Raw genomic sequence first — 16,761 nt, 5'->3', positions numbered from 1 at the left:
AAGAACACTCTACTGCCTATAGAATCTATATGCATCTTATACTGCCTTTTTTTTTTCCTTCCCCTTCTTTCCCTAAAAAAGAGAAGGATTTAACAACAGAAACTTTGTTTGTACCCAGGAAGTGAAACACAATGACAACTTGTAGAAATTACTTGTTCCCATAATGACATAGCAAAGAGCAATAAATGCCCTTCTACAATAATAAAACCTCTATTAAAATATGGGCCTTCAAAATCTGACACATTACAGCACAGCATTGCATGTAGTGCAAATTCCTTAGAGAAGGAGAAATTGTTTCATTCAGAATGAATGAAGAACACGCTTTTAAACATTTGTGCATCTCCAAGATCATTAACGTGGTTTTATTTTTTACTATTTGCCTGTAGCATGTTACTGCTCTTTTTATTTTTTCCCTTTCTCTTCCTTTTTCTTGCCCCTTCCTAACTTAATATTCTTCTTGTAGAAAGCAGAGAGTGGGAGGACCGGGAAACTGCCAATGGCACAAATGTGCTGTAAATTCCTGCTTAGGCATCATTTATGACTTCACAATCTAATCAGTATCTCATGCTATGGTAGAAATTTACAAAGTCAAAATTGAAGTAATGCAACATGAGGTCATAAGCTTTCCTGCATACATAGAGCACAGCACTAATGAACTGTGGTATTACTGCACATTTTAAATAGAAAACATGGCTTAACAATCAAAACTTCACCTTTGAGGGAACTAGCATACTCAGCATTTTAAATGCAAACAGAAGAGGTTGAGCCCTCCAGCTTACTGCTGGTAAAACAGAAATGTTAAAATTTATTAATTCTGAAAGGCATACAGCTAACTAACACTCATGACAATAACTACATCTTCCTTTCAAGTTTAGTATTAATAAATGGCAGTTACTTGGACCACAATTATAGCATCTCTGATACCCAAATCTGAAGCTTTTATGGGGCTTACGCAATTAACTACTTAAATGCATCGTAACACTTGCTTCCCTGACAGGGACATATTGATTTTTTAATCATTTTCAAGTCTCCTCTAGCACAAATAAATGTACTACAGTTACTGTTAATGCACTGTGTATACGCATTAAACACTGGCATGACACAATTTATTATTTTGTGATATATGGAACAGAAGCCTACCCTTTCAGAAAGTAACACCCTTGCTGTAACAGTAATATTTAAACTACAGTCTCGTTGATGCTTGAGAATTCTTTCTCATCAAGACAGTAGAAGACTGTACATAATAGGTTGCATAAGTAAAAAAGAAAACAAAACTGAAAACCAGAACTCTGCACAGGAACAGACAGGATTGAAAATAAATCTGTGGCACCAGCCCAGCAGGGTACTAAATGATGAAATTAAAAATATTCAAGACTAAAAGATACAGTATATATTTTCCTAAAGGTGTCACTGTGGTACCTGTAGCTACTTTCTGAACGATGAATCGTCTATAATTTTATCTATTTAATTTTTTTTAGTCACGTTCTGTTAAGACACATCTGTCAAAATAATGAGCATACTACATTTTAGTGAATTCAAAGTCACATTTTGTGTATTTTAATTATGTAGTTTTAATGTCTTGCTATATAATACATATTTAATATATTATAAAGCTAAAACAGTATTTAAAAGCCCATGATTGCTGCATGCCATTGTGTAGCAGAGGGCACAAAAAAAGACCAATAAAGACAGATGGTCCATACAGCTTATGCTGAAGTCATATATCTAAATATAGATGTTGCTACACAGGTCATTACAAATAAGCCTTTCCCATGTGTTTATGCACACACATGTACACAAAAATGAAGTTGGTAAGTAAAGAGCAGTTAATTTTGTTTTGTTTGAAATAATATCATTTTAGTTTTAGGCTCGAAGACAGATGCCAGCATTTCACTCTGAACAGATGGTAATTCCATCTAATAGTGCATCTCTGTATTAGTAAGGTCTGTTGTGTATACAAACAGTAATAAACACTAGGTAAGGATCAAAATAAATTTTAATTGTTGACATTAAATTCTGGCAGGCGCAGTTCTAAGGATACAATACTCCTTTCTCAAGTCTGTCAGGTTTACTAATACAACTGCTAAAGCTTTTCCATACTCTGCCAGATTCTTGTCCCAGGAATAACATATTTACACTGTGGCTAAATTTAACAGGCTTACATATGTTTGAATAACTACTGCTCAGCCTACTGTAGGTAAGGTATTTGTCTAGCCTTCCACAGAAGCCTTCAATTAGCTGCTCTGAATAGTTCAGGAAGCTAACAGTAACAGAAAGTATACAGTTCATTATCGTTCAGTCAAATACAAAATGCATATGTACAAATTAAAACGGAAGGATTTGGCAAATTCGAGAACAAAACCTTCACTTTTTTACACCTTGGCATTTACCTTGCAGGTAAATATCATGCCTCACTATTGGTCATCCGTTTCTTTTTTTTACAAGTTACTAGTCCAAAGGACCATGAGATTGCTATAGCATTTCTGGTATGATCTTTCCTTTCTCTGCACTTCACAGTAGTACCAGTCATTTCAATAGTAAATGAGTCAAGAAATAAAGTCTTCTGACAATATTTTGGTTTTCTAGAAGGCTCTTTAGAGTCCATTTCAGACTCTTCTCCAGGAAAGAAATAAACCTACCCATAATGGATATCAAAAGAAAATTTAGTAACGTAGCTGTGTTACAATCATATTTCTTTAAAAATAGATGTAATACACAGTATTTTTTAAAAATCATGAAAAATATATTGCTTCCACCATATGGGACAACCAACGACTCACCAACCGATTTAAGATGCAGCATATTGAGCTGACCATATGTTACAGTGCTGTTGAATGGCTGAGTGATTCATGCCCGTCACATTCTAGTATATCAATTAAAGCTCCTTGAAGTCTGCATGATTTGTGTCTCTGTTATTAAACCCTGCTAATTCATCCCACTTACACATCTGTTATAAATCTCTAGGAGTGCTGCATGATTCATGGCAATCTGTGAGCATGGTACAGCAAATTCTTCTCCTTGTAATTAACAGTAAATTGTTTTACTGCCATGCAATGAATTTTTCAGTTATATTGCAAATGAACTCCTAAATGCACGATTCTTTCTGAAGAACTGACTTATATTATTAGGCAATTAAAAAGCATTGCTTTGAACCAAAAGCTTTTAATCAAGAGGAATGCAACTTAAACATAGCTTAAAAACCTTGCAAATTTGACACAGAGGGATAAGAACAAACTGAGCTACTTTCTGAAGTATAATATGTGGCTGGTAGGGGGAGAAGAAACAAATAACTTTTGAGTCCCTACTAGTTTCCTGAAACTCAAAGAGCAGTTTAAATACAGCTTGAACACTTGGCAAGACAAGTTTAAGCAGATACTATTTATCTCAGAAGTTACTAAGTCATCTGTCATTATGAAATTTCTCAGATTACTTTACACTTTTCTAATTGTAAAACAGCGTCTTTATTCTGGAAATAAATAATTGGATAATTAGCCAAGCTGAATCATCAGAGGATTCCAATGCTGCTCAAGTGTTCTTGTCAAAGGTGAAGCAAATTCATTTCAGCTTTGCCTCTGCAGCTCTCTGAAGAAGCTTTGATTTTTTTCCCTGCTACATTCTTGGCAGCAGCCTCAAATTCATGAGTCCATACATCAAGTCAGTAGTTTAACAACAAATGAAATTAAATTCAAAGAAGGGAAACTAATTGAAGGACAGCAACAAAAGTGTTTGGTAATGTGCTTTTTAATACGGCATGCCACATTTGCATGATAATTTTTCCTTTTTAGCATGGAGCAGAAAGTGACTAGCTTAATGAGGGATTATTCAAGACAGGAATGAACAAAATGCATTCATAACTAAGAACAAAGATTGTATTATGAAACGGAAACAGGCAACTGCCGAGAAGTAACTGGATGATTGGTTTATGCATTATGAATAAAAAGGTAGAAAAATATTTATATTAGTATTCACTAATGACTATATATATACAAGATTGTTGTAATTAAAATTATAAATTAACATATTAAGAGTGCTTGTTTAATCACTTTGGGTCTTATTCACAATGAAGAGACTTATGTACATGCATGCAAAACAATCTGTGTTTCCAGGCCAGCAGCAAATGGCCCTCGTATTTCTCTTCTGTAACAAAGGAGAATATGCACTACTTCCTACCTGTTTAATGGGTATTTGAGATTTTAAAATTGAGGCATAGCATTTTGTAGAAAAGCAGTCTATGACAGACTTAAACAAATGCTGTATTGCCATGACAAATGGGTTGAGGCTTTTGAAAAAGGCTTGCACTGGACCTTATTTATGAATGGAAAAAAATTGACAAATTACTCAGATTAAAAGGGTAATCAAAAAGAAAATGACATCAAGGAGTGTAAGACAGCCCAGAAAGCTCATCAACATCATTACCCCAGCAAACCCAGAAGCAACTCCAAAGTCACCAATGCAACTGCATGAGAAGTCTGCCAAGAAGCCAGATGCAGCTGGTGATGGAAGAGAATCTTCTACAAATTAGCTTCTGAACCCTGTAATTGCCACCAAAAGCAAAGGATCAGGAATACAATGTGCTGGGGTAAATGGTAGCAATCACAAAGCCATACTTCCGTATGTCTTAAAAAATGCTTTTTAAATAAAGTTTTAAAAAAATTTAGATGGCCAAATTTACTAATTTACAAGAAATAAGCTCAGTCACACAGTAGGTAATGAAACAGCTGTATAGATTGTTTAAGGCACCTTTTGACCATCTGATTTGGGAGGGGCAGTATAAGCAATTGTACTGGTCCAAGCACACACGAGGCTAATTCCATCCTGCTGCAATGTCAGAAATTGCTGGGAATAAAACCACATTTCTCTGTCTGACTGAAATATTTGGAAAACATGCATGTTTTGTCTTGATAGGTGCTGCAAAGAGTAATACAAGTAATTCAAACACATTGCCACAAAAATATCACCTTTAAGGGACCGGGTCTTTCACTGGTATCAGCTAGTATAGTTCTATAGATCCAAGGATCCAAGGTACCAGCTCAGAACCTACATGAGTTAAAACCATGGAGCAAAAAGCATTTTAGAAAATAAAACCAATGGCCTAAGGCCTTATTAGACGGACAGGCTGAATGCCATTCTCAAAAATATACAGGAATTTGAACTCAGCAGAACCCGGCGAAAGGAATAAAGCAGAATGTGTTCTAGGTGTTGACGTGAAAAACACATTTACTGCCCAGTAGTGCTTTCAGTTACATGTATGAAGTTCCATTTCATAATCGTGGGGTAACAAAGGCAAAAAAAAAAAAAAAAAAAAAAAAAAAATCAAGCCCAAATTGGATTTCAAACAAAGTATTAAAAACTAACTTTTTCCTCATTAGTCAGCCAAGGCTTTCAATAGTATGCGCACAATACTGCAGTGCACAAAGAGTGTTTAAAATACCACAACGACTGTGAAATGCACATCCTCTTAATTTAATGTTTAAAAGACTGATCAAAAAATTATGAAACAATTAGTTGAGTCTCTAAAAGCCAACTATTTGTGTGTTTGTATCTGAACATACCAAATTGAGGTTCTCTTTCTGCCCAGTCTCTTTGAGTAACAGAGATGGGTTAATTCTCTTCTTCCATTACCTTGACATACTTGCTTTGATCTTTCATGCCAACACTGCATTACCATGTAACATGGATCTTCCAATACTTTTTACCATTCCTAGAACTGGTCACACATCAGGCATACCTGTGCAAGTCATTTATCAAACCTGTTGTTTTTTCTGGTTTCATATGCATTTGTGACAGCTTTCACTCAGCTTTTTTATAAAATAATTCTTAATAATTTGTTTTCCTCTCTCCTTACTGGCTTTATTGTCTTTTTTTCTTACCATTTAAAACTATCGTGAGTGTATATATTGGTGAGGAGGGGTATGCCTGGTACGCATGCCTGTATTGGACCAGGTTAGAAAGGAGCTAGTTACTATGTTTGCTTCTGGATTATTTTAACCAATTTTAAGTCATAGTCCAAAACACTTTTCACTGAAAGATCAGCAGACTATTTCTGATGCTTCTGCTCCCTTAGGTCTTATCCTTACATTCTGCCACTGACTGCAGAAGTCTCCTTTCTTTGTCTTTCAAATCCTCTCTCAAAACCTCTTACTTTTCTTCCTCAGCATTTTTGTTTGTAATGATTTCACGCCCCTGTTTCTGCCTTTGTTTTTATTTGCTGTGTTACACTGTATAAAAAAACATGTTGCCAAAGAAAAAGAAGAATGATATATTTTGAAGAGTATCTTTTTTTATAGCTAGTCTTCAGATGAGCCTAATGGATATGAACAAAACTTTAAAATTACTTTGAGTTTTAGTTGCAGATTTTAGAACACATTTGCAATTCCAACAGCAAGCCCCTTGCTAATATACATCAGTTGGACACAGCAAAATTGCAGTCATCGAGGTACCCATTCATTTAAATGCTCCATGTGATAAATCAGTATAGTCCACACACGGAAGGTGTGGAGATGGTTTTCCATTATCCTCCTCAGGATGAGAGCAGAGAAATTAGTCTAATTTAGTATAACCTTTAGCCCAACTTGGAACACAATTCAAAGCTCCTGGATTGTTATGATGCAAGGGGACCATCATGCTGGAGCACATTTCAGTCAAGACTTCAACCAAAAAGCTCCTTTTGCCAGGGCATGGAGGGTGACTGGCATCCAGCCAGGGAGGCTGTCTCTGTGCCAGGGAGACATTCCTTCATGAAACAGAATTCAACAGTCCTAGAAAGGCAATTTTAATTTCATTTTGTGCCATTTAATGACAAAAAAGTGTATAAATGGACTAAGACTTAATAATCTATTTTTACAAATGACATGGACCTGTTTCTCCTAACTTTGTTCCAAGTTTGAACTCCCTTTGATCTAAAAGTCATCACATAAGTAGTACTTCTTTCAAATTGTCTTTGGAATCACAGTTTTACAGAACTTTACAAAATGGAACATGCGCGTGCGCACACACACACAAAGATGGAAATTATTAAACAGTTTTCTTCAGAAATGGAAAATGTGAATGGTGGAATATAAAGTCGCATGCAAAATTTAAGTGGTTTACTCTTTGGTTTGTCAGAATTCAAGACATTGCATTAATATGCTCTAAAAACATAAAAGGAACCCAATACAGGACTGATTCTTTGCTTTCAAGGCTTACAACAGTAAGCAGAAAAAGGCTACACTGCAAAACAACTAATAAATTGGGCTGTTATTCTATTTTGTATTCTCTTGTCTTCTCTAATGTGATAGGTCTCTAAGTATTAACACAACCAGGGAGGAGATGGTCATAAACAAGCTGTCAAGCATAACTAAGCTATTGTTTCTGAATCTTTTAATACATGTATAAATGCAAAGTTGGATCATTTGTAGTAATAACGTGTGCGTTTAGGCTGTATTTGCTTCCATGGTTATCAGCACAGATTGGAATGCCGTTCCTTGCACAGCTGTGTGGTATGGGATAAAGTCACGCTCATACAAGTAGGAGGCTGTGTAGATTGAAACTTTAAGTAGCAGCAGTATGAGGAAACAAAATAGGTTTTGAAATCAGCAGTTCAGCAAGAGAGAAGACTGACAGAACAATCTTTGCTCACTGAAACACAAACACAATATGGTGAATGAAGGAAGAAATCATTTATGACAAATGGAAAGGCAATTAAATAAATAGATGAAGAGAGGATAGACTAGAGGTAATATTCCAACAGTTTAAATTCCACTTCAGTTCATGTATGTAAAGCTTCCTATTTACTTGTTTTGGGCAACTCCTTATTCCCTGTTTGGAAGTTCCTATATTTCTTCACTGATTACACAGAGTAGCTTTGATGGAATTCAGACAACTCAAATACAGCCCTGGGAGCCTAGAAAAACATTCTGCACAGAAGAAACTTTCAGATTTTTTTCCTATGGGAGACCAAATTACATAAAAAAAGGTAATTTCAAAGATCATCATCACAACACCTATATGACAAGACCGCTAATTGCTTTACTAAAAATGCTAATATTGTGAAAGTAATTAATGTGTTTTAAATGCCTATACAAGGAAACGACAATGTTAATTCATCAGCTCTCAGCAAGTGACAAAAACACACATATCCATAACTTGCAATTGAGAGAGCAGTACACAAATCCTATTGCTATAATAGCATACCTTAAACTTTCATTGAAAACATTTTGGTTTTAACCTGTCAAGATAAATAAATAATAATTAAGCAAGTCACTTTGTATTAATACAACACCTACCCCTGTCACTGCACATCAAACTACGATCATCTTAACGGTATTCATTAGTGAACTGTGTGTCAGTTTTGCACTTTGGTACAGATTGTTTTCTTACCAGCTGCTAAGGTTTGCCCCATGCCTGGCTCACTGGTTACACAACCAATTTGATTGCAGAGAGTAACAGTAAAGTTGTATGTCCTGTAAGGTTTTAATCCCATCGCTACATAGGATAGCTCGTGAGCCTCGGCTATATGCAACACCTACAAAGCAAACAGATTGGAAGACAACAGCTGGTTAATAATATTTTTATCCCTATTAATTGATGAGATGTTAACTAATAAGAAACTTGTCTTCGAATTTGCAGATTGCTTCATTTGGATGTGGAAAAGCCTGCAAAGACCAACTGAGGGAGACAATTATTTGGGAGAATCTGAACAAGCTAGGATTTAGGTGATAATACTTCCCATCACACTGTTTTATGAGGTAATAAGCCAGTTTCTGAGTGGATAAATGAGGAAATAAAGTTATTACCTCATAAAACTGTGTGGTGGTGCAGTTATCACTACAAACAGCACAGCTACAATCCAGATGACAAAAATGACATTATTAAGTGGTGAAATCTGACCACTATTGAATGAGTGACATGATTAGCAGGCATCAGGAGGGAGGGGAATAACTGATACTTAGACATTTGAAGCTATCAGAGAGTGGAACTGAATAAACTGATGTATTTTAGATACCTTCTTTATCAGTTGTTTATTTAAATGAAAAAATCTTGCAAGCCTGTGACCAAAAGCAATTTACATTTACGTGTTGTTACAACAGCCCCAGGAGCAATAGTATCCCCACTTGACAGACAAATAAACTGGGGCCCATCTGTGGTACTACTGAAAGACAAATTCAGCTCTGAAACAAGAAATGCAGTACCAGAGCACCAGATCCACTCCCACATTCTGAATACCTATCGTGTTTCTTTGCTCATTCCTAAGCTTTGAGTTTATTACTATTACCACGGTATTTGTTTGCCAAACTCAGCCACCCCAAAATTACAATCGTATTTTAGTCTCATATTTAGACTTTATAAAGTTGGTTTCCCCACTTCCAAGACTTGTCCATTTTCCAGGAAGCCAGACAGGTACCTTCTTAATGAAAATGTAGATTCCTATAATACAACATGGCTTTAAGCGTATCAGCAAACATAGCAATAATACAGAATGTGAACACGCAAAGATCAAGGCAGTTTAAACGTCGCTTGATCTCATCCCTTCTAATTTTGAATCTCACCCATTATTGCAAACAAGCCAGCTCAGGAATACAATTTAACACCCAAAATGAAAGTATAAGATTAGAGAGCACTCCAGATAAAAAGTTAGATCAGAGGATACACAGCAAATCAGGGAAACAATTCATCACAATATCAAGGAGGACATCAGACTTTATCAGTTTACTATTACCAGTTAGGAAAAACTTAATGTAACTAACAAGACTACCTGGGAAATTGGTGGCAAGAACCTTTGTTCAGTCATCAAATTGATGCTGTATCCCATCACTTCTCCTCTTGCTAAATTATCTTCAGGTTTTTCCCATGACACATTGAGGGAATATGGTGAAAGAGGGAATACTGATGGAGACGGCATAAACACTGGGGCTGAAATGAAGTTAATATAGTAACACTTATAAAATAAGTGACCAGTGTGTGTAATGCAAGCGTTCTCATTGTAATTATAAAACACCATTCCTAGCAGTCTTATTTTTTTCTTTAACCTTGTGTTCAAGTCTAACTGGAATTTTCACATTTTGATAGTACACAAAACGTACCTCACCTATCATTCTCCTGTTTTCTACTCTAGCCATGAATGCAGAATAAAACTCTGCCTATGTCTTCAAAGAAATACTAATCAACACTAAAGTCCTAACCCCTGCAAGCAGGTAAGAAAGTACATACAAACGTAAAGGTCTTGAAGAAAAACTTCATGCAACCTGGGAAAAAACTGATAAAAGCAAAAAGCGTTCAATACTTCAGCATCTTAAAAGCAATTTTGTTTGCTAGGCCAGTTTGAAATTAACATGTCTCTCACTTCTTACAAAACAGTTCCCCTGTCTTCCATAGTAAATCTGTAAAAGGATTGTTTGCACTGCAGTTAAATCCCCACCTGATTACTCTGTAATAATAGGATACCAACTCATAGCACTTCTGCTATGTACAAACAACTGCACTAATGGACCTCTTCCCAAATACAATTTAACACTTTTATAACATATAGTATTTAAGAACACAGAAGCACAAAGACTCATTTTGAAAGGGGAATTAGTTTAGCCTGTTATTTTGCAGGAGCAAGTGACTGAGGGCATGATTTTCAAGCTAACAGCAAGCAAAAGCATCAGTGACTGTAGCAGGGATGTTTAATTGCAAAACATATGCTCTAACAGCCTAAAAACAGCCTTAGATTTCTAATGAAAACATTGACATCAAAAACTGTTCTTTCAAATATGTCGAGTGGCAAGCCCTTTTGAAAATCTCAACAAAAAGGTTATAATAAGAGCCACTGTGAACTGGTTAAACTTCGGGGAAAAAATGGTCCTTATTATGACACTTGACCTCCATAGAAGTATATTTAAAAGTTTCAAGCACTATACTCCTGACAAGGTAATGTGTTCAAGTTCTTCCAAAAAATTGCTTTATAATCAAAGCCTCAGTTCAGGAAAATTCATTAGAACCTCCTTTCTGAATATATGTACCTTCTTGGACAACTTTCCTTATTCAAGCCAATTGTTTCTACATTTGTGACAAAATTGACAATCTCCAAATTGTGACAAACCCAGTCTTTTTTCATGTTTTCTCCCTTTAAAGAACATATAAATAGCAAGTGGGAAAACAGTCAAGAATTCAAGCACTGCTTTGTAGATTTTGCAATCTTGTATCTTTGATTTAATTAGCAGGGATTATTTTCTTCAACAATGTGATCTTACAGTAACAACCAGGAACTTTTTTTTTTTTTTGCTTAACATGCTAACTTCTGAGATAATCTGACCTATCTTTAGTTTAAAAATGAGAATGTGACCCTATTTGAATCATCATTAGACACATTTTATTGAAAAGAAAAAAAGAATGCATTCTAGTTTAGTTTTTCCTTTTATTTGCATCGAACAAATTCAAACCAAAACTTACCAGCCTCTCCTGTTTGTCCTGATATCCAGTCTGAAGATACGCTACCTGCCATGTTTACTGCTAGCACAGAAAATTCATATTCTGTGAATGGCTCCAGATCAGTGACTGTGGTAGTGGTCTGTGGTGGAGCCAGAGCATTTTCATTAGGAGACTCCATAACTGGTTGAGGACTGAGCCATCCACTGCTTTGAAAAATACGGATTTCAGGAGGGAGAAAGTTCCCAGCTGGCTTTAATTTTTTTCTCATGTAAAGTTCATATCTTATAATTATGCCTAGAGAGAAAAAAATTTACATATTTAAACAATTTCTGGACTTCTACTAAAATACCAACACCAATAAACTTAATAAGTTAAGAATCTATCGAGCAACATGGGAGAAAATATAGCATTAGAAGTTTTCCTTATTTCTGCTATTTTGATCTAAATGCTCACTTTGGCATTTCTTGCATTAAACTATTTCTTTTCCCTTCCATGAGATTTTGGGATTTGAAAACAACTGGCTGGATTTGAGAATGAGTTCTATTATTACCCTCACCTTCAGAACTTAAAGTTCTGATCAAATGTTAATGAAAATTGCTGCAGGCCTTTGATTTTGAAAGGGATAATTATTTATTTTTTTTTTATAGACAATGGGTAAGGAATTTTTGAGTAACAGTTTAACAGAACATACTACTGGATAGGAAACGTGTGTGTGTCAGTTTTCCATCAATGTAAACCTATTAGGTACACAGGAAGGTCTCACCACTTCAGAAATCAAAGAAAACAATTTGTATTGTGGTCTGAAGTGATACATGACCTAGGATGGATTGTGGAAGCAGTTTAGCTGTAGGAGTAGACTGTAAGAAAGCTGACTGGAGACTTCCCCAATGGAAATGATGAGACACATAGCCAGGAGATAGTTAACTACCATATAATGTTTATACTTGGGACTGTATTCATGCACAGAGCTGGAGAGGTTGTTTGAGAGAAACAGCTTCTCTCTTTGGCTTTGGAAAGACCAGGAACTCCAACCAGACCAGGCATCAAAAGAACTATGAGAATATTCCTTAAATCTGCCTGTGATGGCGATTACATGCATATGTCTATAGAGTAAACTATTAAGAGTATATGCTACAGGTCGAGGGACAAGCGTTTACAGCAAATTATCATGACCTGCATGGTAGGAACTGCCCCTCTAAATACATACAGGCATTCTCATGCGGGCATTCTTCCTGCTTAATCTGGTAATAGCTGGCAAATGAGGTGTTTGAAGAGAAAGCTGAGCTCCCCATACACAGATGCCCATTCTGTGAGCAGATCAAAATGTTTGTTTTCACATGCACAAATACTTCTGCGTGTAAGCGCAAGTTCACAAAACTCCATTGCACATATACTAAAAGATAAAGTGTTTACCAGTAAAATCTGTGGCATTACAAAAGTATCCTACAACATCTGCGTTCTCAGTTTCAAAACCCTAAAATATTATTACACAAGTTAGACCAGCGACTCTTGGCAATCGCCTAATCCCTAACAAAGTTATACTGGTAATAGAATTAGTTACCACACATGACTGATGGTTTTAAAACCAGACTTCTCTGCTAATTTTTAGAGGTTTTTTCCATAACTGTTATTTATTCTTTGTCAGGCAATATCACCACATCTGTCTGAACTAGGCAATCTGGCAAATTAGGAAAAAATTAATTTTACTGTAAAGGTTTTACTATAAAGTGATTTTTGCTGCAGCAGATGCCACTAAGGTTGTACTGGTTTTGGCTGGGGTAGAGTTCATTTCCTTCATTTTAGATAATACGGGGCTGTGGCTTGTTTGGATTTGTGCTGGAAACGGTAACACAGAGATGTTTTAGTTATTGCTGAGCAGGGCTTACAGAGTCAAGGCCTTTCCTGCCTCTCACACCACCCCACCAGAGTGTAAGCTGGGGGTGCACAAGGAGTTGGGAGAGGACAGAGCTGGAATAGCTGACCTCAACTGGCCCAAGGGATATCTCACACCATATGGCATCATGCTTATCATATAAAGCCGGGGGAAGGAGGAAGAGAGGACTTTGGGAGTGATGGTGTTTGTCCTCCCAAGTAACTGCTACATGTGATGGAGCCCTGATTTCCCAGAGATGGCCAAACACCTGTCTGACCATGGGAAGTGGTGAATGAATTCCTTGTTTTACTTTGCTTGCACGTGCAGCTTTTGCCTTACCTGTTAAACTGTCTTTATCTCAACCCATGGGTTTTCTCACTTTTACCCTTCCGAATCTCTCCCCACCCCACAGCTAAATTCTGGACCGAACACACTCAGTTGGAGTTCTGGACACCAAACGAATAAAACGCAGACTCTGAGGATATATTTAGTGGCAGACAGGCAAATTAAGACAATGCCTTACTTCATTCTCAACTGATGTCACATGGATAAGGATATTCTAACCAGATTTGAGAAAATGCTCCTTTCTCTTTGCAAAAATCTTTGACTTACAAAAGTAAATACAACGTCTTACCATTTGGTTTCTCAGGCGGTGACCATTCCACAGCCAGTTCTGTAGAGCTGATGGTTTCTACCAGCGGTGGGTGTAGCCCTTCTGGAGGAGCTTGTGCAGTCATTACTGTTACTGGCTGGCTCTTCAAGCAGCCTCCACTAGTACAAGCTTGCACAGAAAAGACATACTTTGTAAACGGAATGAGATTCCCAATAATTGCTGAAGTTCCTAAGCCTTCATACTGACCACAAGCTTGAAGATCAACCAAGCCAGTACATGTCAAAATGTATTTCTCTATGGGCCCAGAGTCATTGGAGGGGCTTGTCCACTGAAGTAAAACAGAGTGGTCACTAACAGGAAAGGTGGGATTTAAATGCAAGCTTCCCGTAGGTGTCCCAGATTTTGTTCTGTATGTCACTGAGACACTTCTTGTAAAACCATGAACGTTGCTGACTTGGATGTAATAGGAATAGAAGGTGTACGGAGACAACATGGTATCAGTGAAGGTCTGAACACCTAAAACAAAACAGGAGAGAAGAAAATTGTACGAGTAACATATTAAAAATAATCCTAATATGCACACTTAACATCTTTCCAGCCCTAATCCAAGATGTAAGTTATTTATGTCTCCTTGCACAGAATCATAGAGTGGTTAGGGTTGGAAAGGACCTTAAGATCATCAAGTTCCATGCTCTTCCTGAGATCATTATGAACACAGTATCTTCTCAATCCTGTTTTTTTTTTTTTAAAACAGAGAAGGCCCCCCCCTCCGCTTTTTCCATTTATTATCTTCCACAGCATATTGGCATCAGTAGAGAAATAATTTTTCCACTGAATTTCTCCTAGTTCATGCTTCAATCATGAGGAAGATTAATACAATCATCCTCTTATTCCTTTTTGGAAATAATTCTTTCAAATGTAAACCACCATCAATTCAGAGGGTCAGATTTAGGAAAAAAAAAAAAAAAAACCCAAACAAAACCATTCTGACAGTTTTTGTATCTTTGTCTTTTATTCATTTTGTACTGTAAGACCAAATATTTCATCTTTCTGTGCTTTCACTTCTAAAATGGTGCTTAATAGTTCATTTTTAAAGCATCTGATCTTGGATTAAAAGTGAAATAATTATTAAAAAGGTATATCCAAAGTTTACATTTACCTTCCTCACCTCTTACTTTACGCTATTCTAGATAGCTTTGTAGCTATAGCTGCATGGACACGGCTGCCCCTGCCTGAAGCGCTTCTGGGCACAAACATGGGTACCAAAGCCAATGCGACAAGTGTAAGTCTCTCGGACAGGCTGGCCAGAACCCTGGGAGCAGGAGCATGACCAGCAGTTGCTATAAAGGCAAGTAAGAGCCTGCCACATGCCCAGTTCCCTCTTTTGTGGCCAGAGAAAAGAATGGCCACAGAGGCAGTGCGGGTCAGGGCTACAGAAACCTGGGAGACCTATACTTTATGGGGTGATTGGATGCCCACCCTATGTGCCTTCAACTTAAAGGAACAGAGAAGAAAATAATAAAGAAAAAACCCCAGTGAGACTGCTATCAGCACCTGCAAGTATCAGAAGTCCTTGTGAGATAACAAAACAGGAGTACTCCCTGAACTAGATTCTAGGACCTCCCTGCCTCAGAACCAGCAGCCCCAACCTAGAACTGTGGGGTTACTTAGAACCAGCTCTAGAACTGCCTGCCTGCCCAGCTACCAACTCCAGAATTCATACCTGCTGTAGAAACAACTGCACCAATACCACCCTAGCTCTACAACCAACCCAGCCCCCAAAACCAGCCTCTGGAATGGGTCAGGACTCTATGGATTAAGGGCCACCCAGACTCAAAGGCCCCAAGGTCTAATGTTGACAGCAAGCACATTACTTTTCAAATACAGACATCAGAAGAGGCAGATCACCCAGAATGCTGACATCATCTGCCAGAAAAGTAACCAGCACCATGAACATGAGAAGGTTCAGTCAGTACTGAATTATAAGCCTTCCAAATTCCACACTATACCAAGAAAAAAAATGTTATTGAAAGTTCTTACAACATAAGCAACCTATTCTTGATATTCAAATGCCAGCAGATGACTTCACATCATTAAGTAGGGGGATTGCCAGGAAGTGTCAGAAACATCTTTGGAAACAAAATCTATGTTTGCACAACAGAATGTTTTGTTAAATAGAAACATGTTAATGTCTTGTTGGCCAGCTAAATACGATCAGAAATTTTCACTCTCTATAAAGTACTTAAGTACAGTTATGAAATAACATCCTCAACCATGCACTCAGTTTCAAGTACATTACTAAGCACAAATTTACGACAACAAAGTATAAACAGCTTTTCTTTTAAAGTTAATTCCTATTTTTACTAAAGTTAAGCTTTTAAACCAAATTGTGGAATTGGAATGTTTTCTATCACCCCTCTAAACTTTTTTTTAATGTTTATTTCTCTCCTCTCACTTAATTCCATGCTTACATGGGGTCACATACCTTTCCTCATGGTATACACTGCAGCGTCCAAATTCACAGCGTAAGGCACTGAGTAATCAACTGTAACACAGCAGGATGCACCAGAACGTAAAAATGTTAGGTGCATTCCAAGGATCTGTGTTTCCACTGAATAAAGGTCTTTTTGTTTTCCCTCCAGGGTTAATGCCAATAATTAGAAAGACTCAACTTCTGTAAAATACTAAGGCTGCATTGAGATGAAAATGCAACAAACTAAAGAAGCTGCTAGAACAGAAATCAAACCTTAGTACCATGAAACCACATGTATAGCCTTAAAAAAGGGAAAAGAAAAAAAACCACAACCCCAAATCAAAAAACAGCAAACCCAAAACAAAACACTTTGATAAGAGGATCAATAGTAGCACAAAATGGCCTTTCCAG

General features: G+C 36.9%; 1 protein-coding gene across 1 annotated transcript in view; it reads right to left on the bottom strand.

Annotated features, from left to right (window-relative positions):
• Window positions 1-16,761, bottom strand: part of USH2A (usherin) — a 367,116-nt gene that overhangs the window by 268,141 nt on the left and 82,214 nt on the right. Inside the window, exons 16-19 of the mRNA XM_030499989.1 lie at window positions 13,899-14,393; window positions 11,413-11,685; window positions 9,734-9,891; window positions 8,359-8,503 (exon numbers count right to left, since the gene is read on the bottom strand). Of these exons, the coding sequence (XP_030355849.1) occupies window positions 8,359-8,503; window positions 9,734-9,891; window positions 11,413-11,685; window positions 13,899-14,393 (1,071 nt within the window). The remainder of the gene's footprint in view (window positions 1-8,358; window positions 8,504-9,733; window positions 9,892-11,412; window positions 11,686-13,898; window positions 14,394-16,761) is intronic.

The sequence above is a fragment of the Strigops habroptila genome, chromosome 10 (genome assembly GCF_004027225.2).
Source record: "Strigops habroptila isolate Jane chromosome 10, bStrHab1.2.pri, whole genome shotgun sequence".
NCBI classification, from domain to species: domain Eukaryota; kingdom Metazoa; phylum Chordata; class Aves; order Psittaciformes; family Psittacidae; genus Strigops; species Strigops habroptila.
The sequence above is the reverse complement of the archived record's forward strand: the minus strand, read 5'-3'. Positions and strand labels throughout refer to the sequence as shown.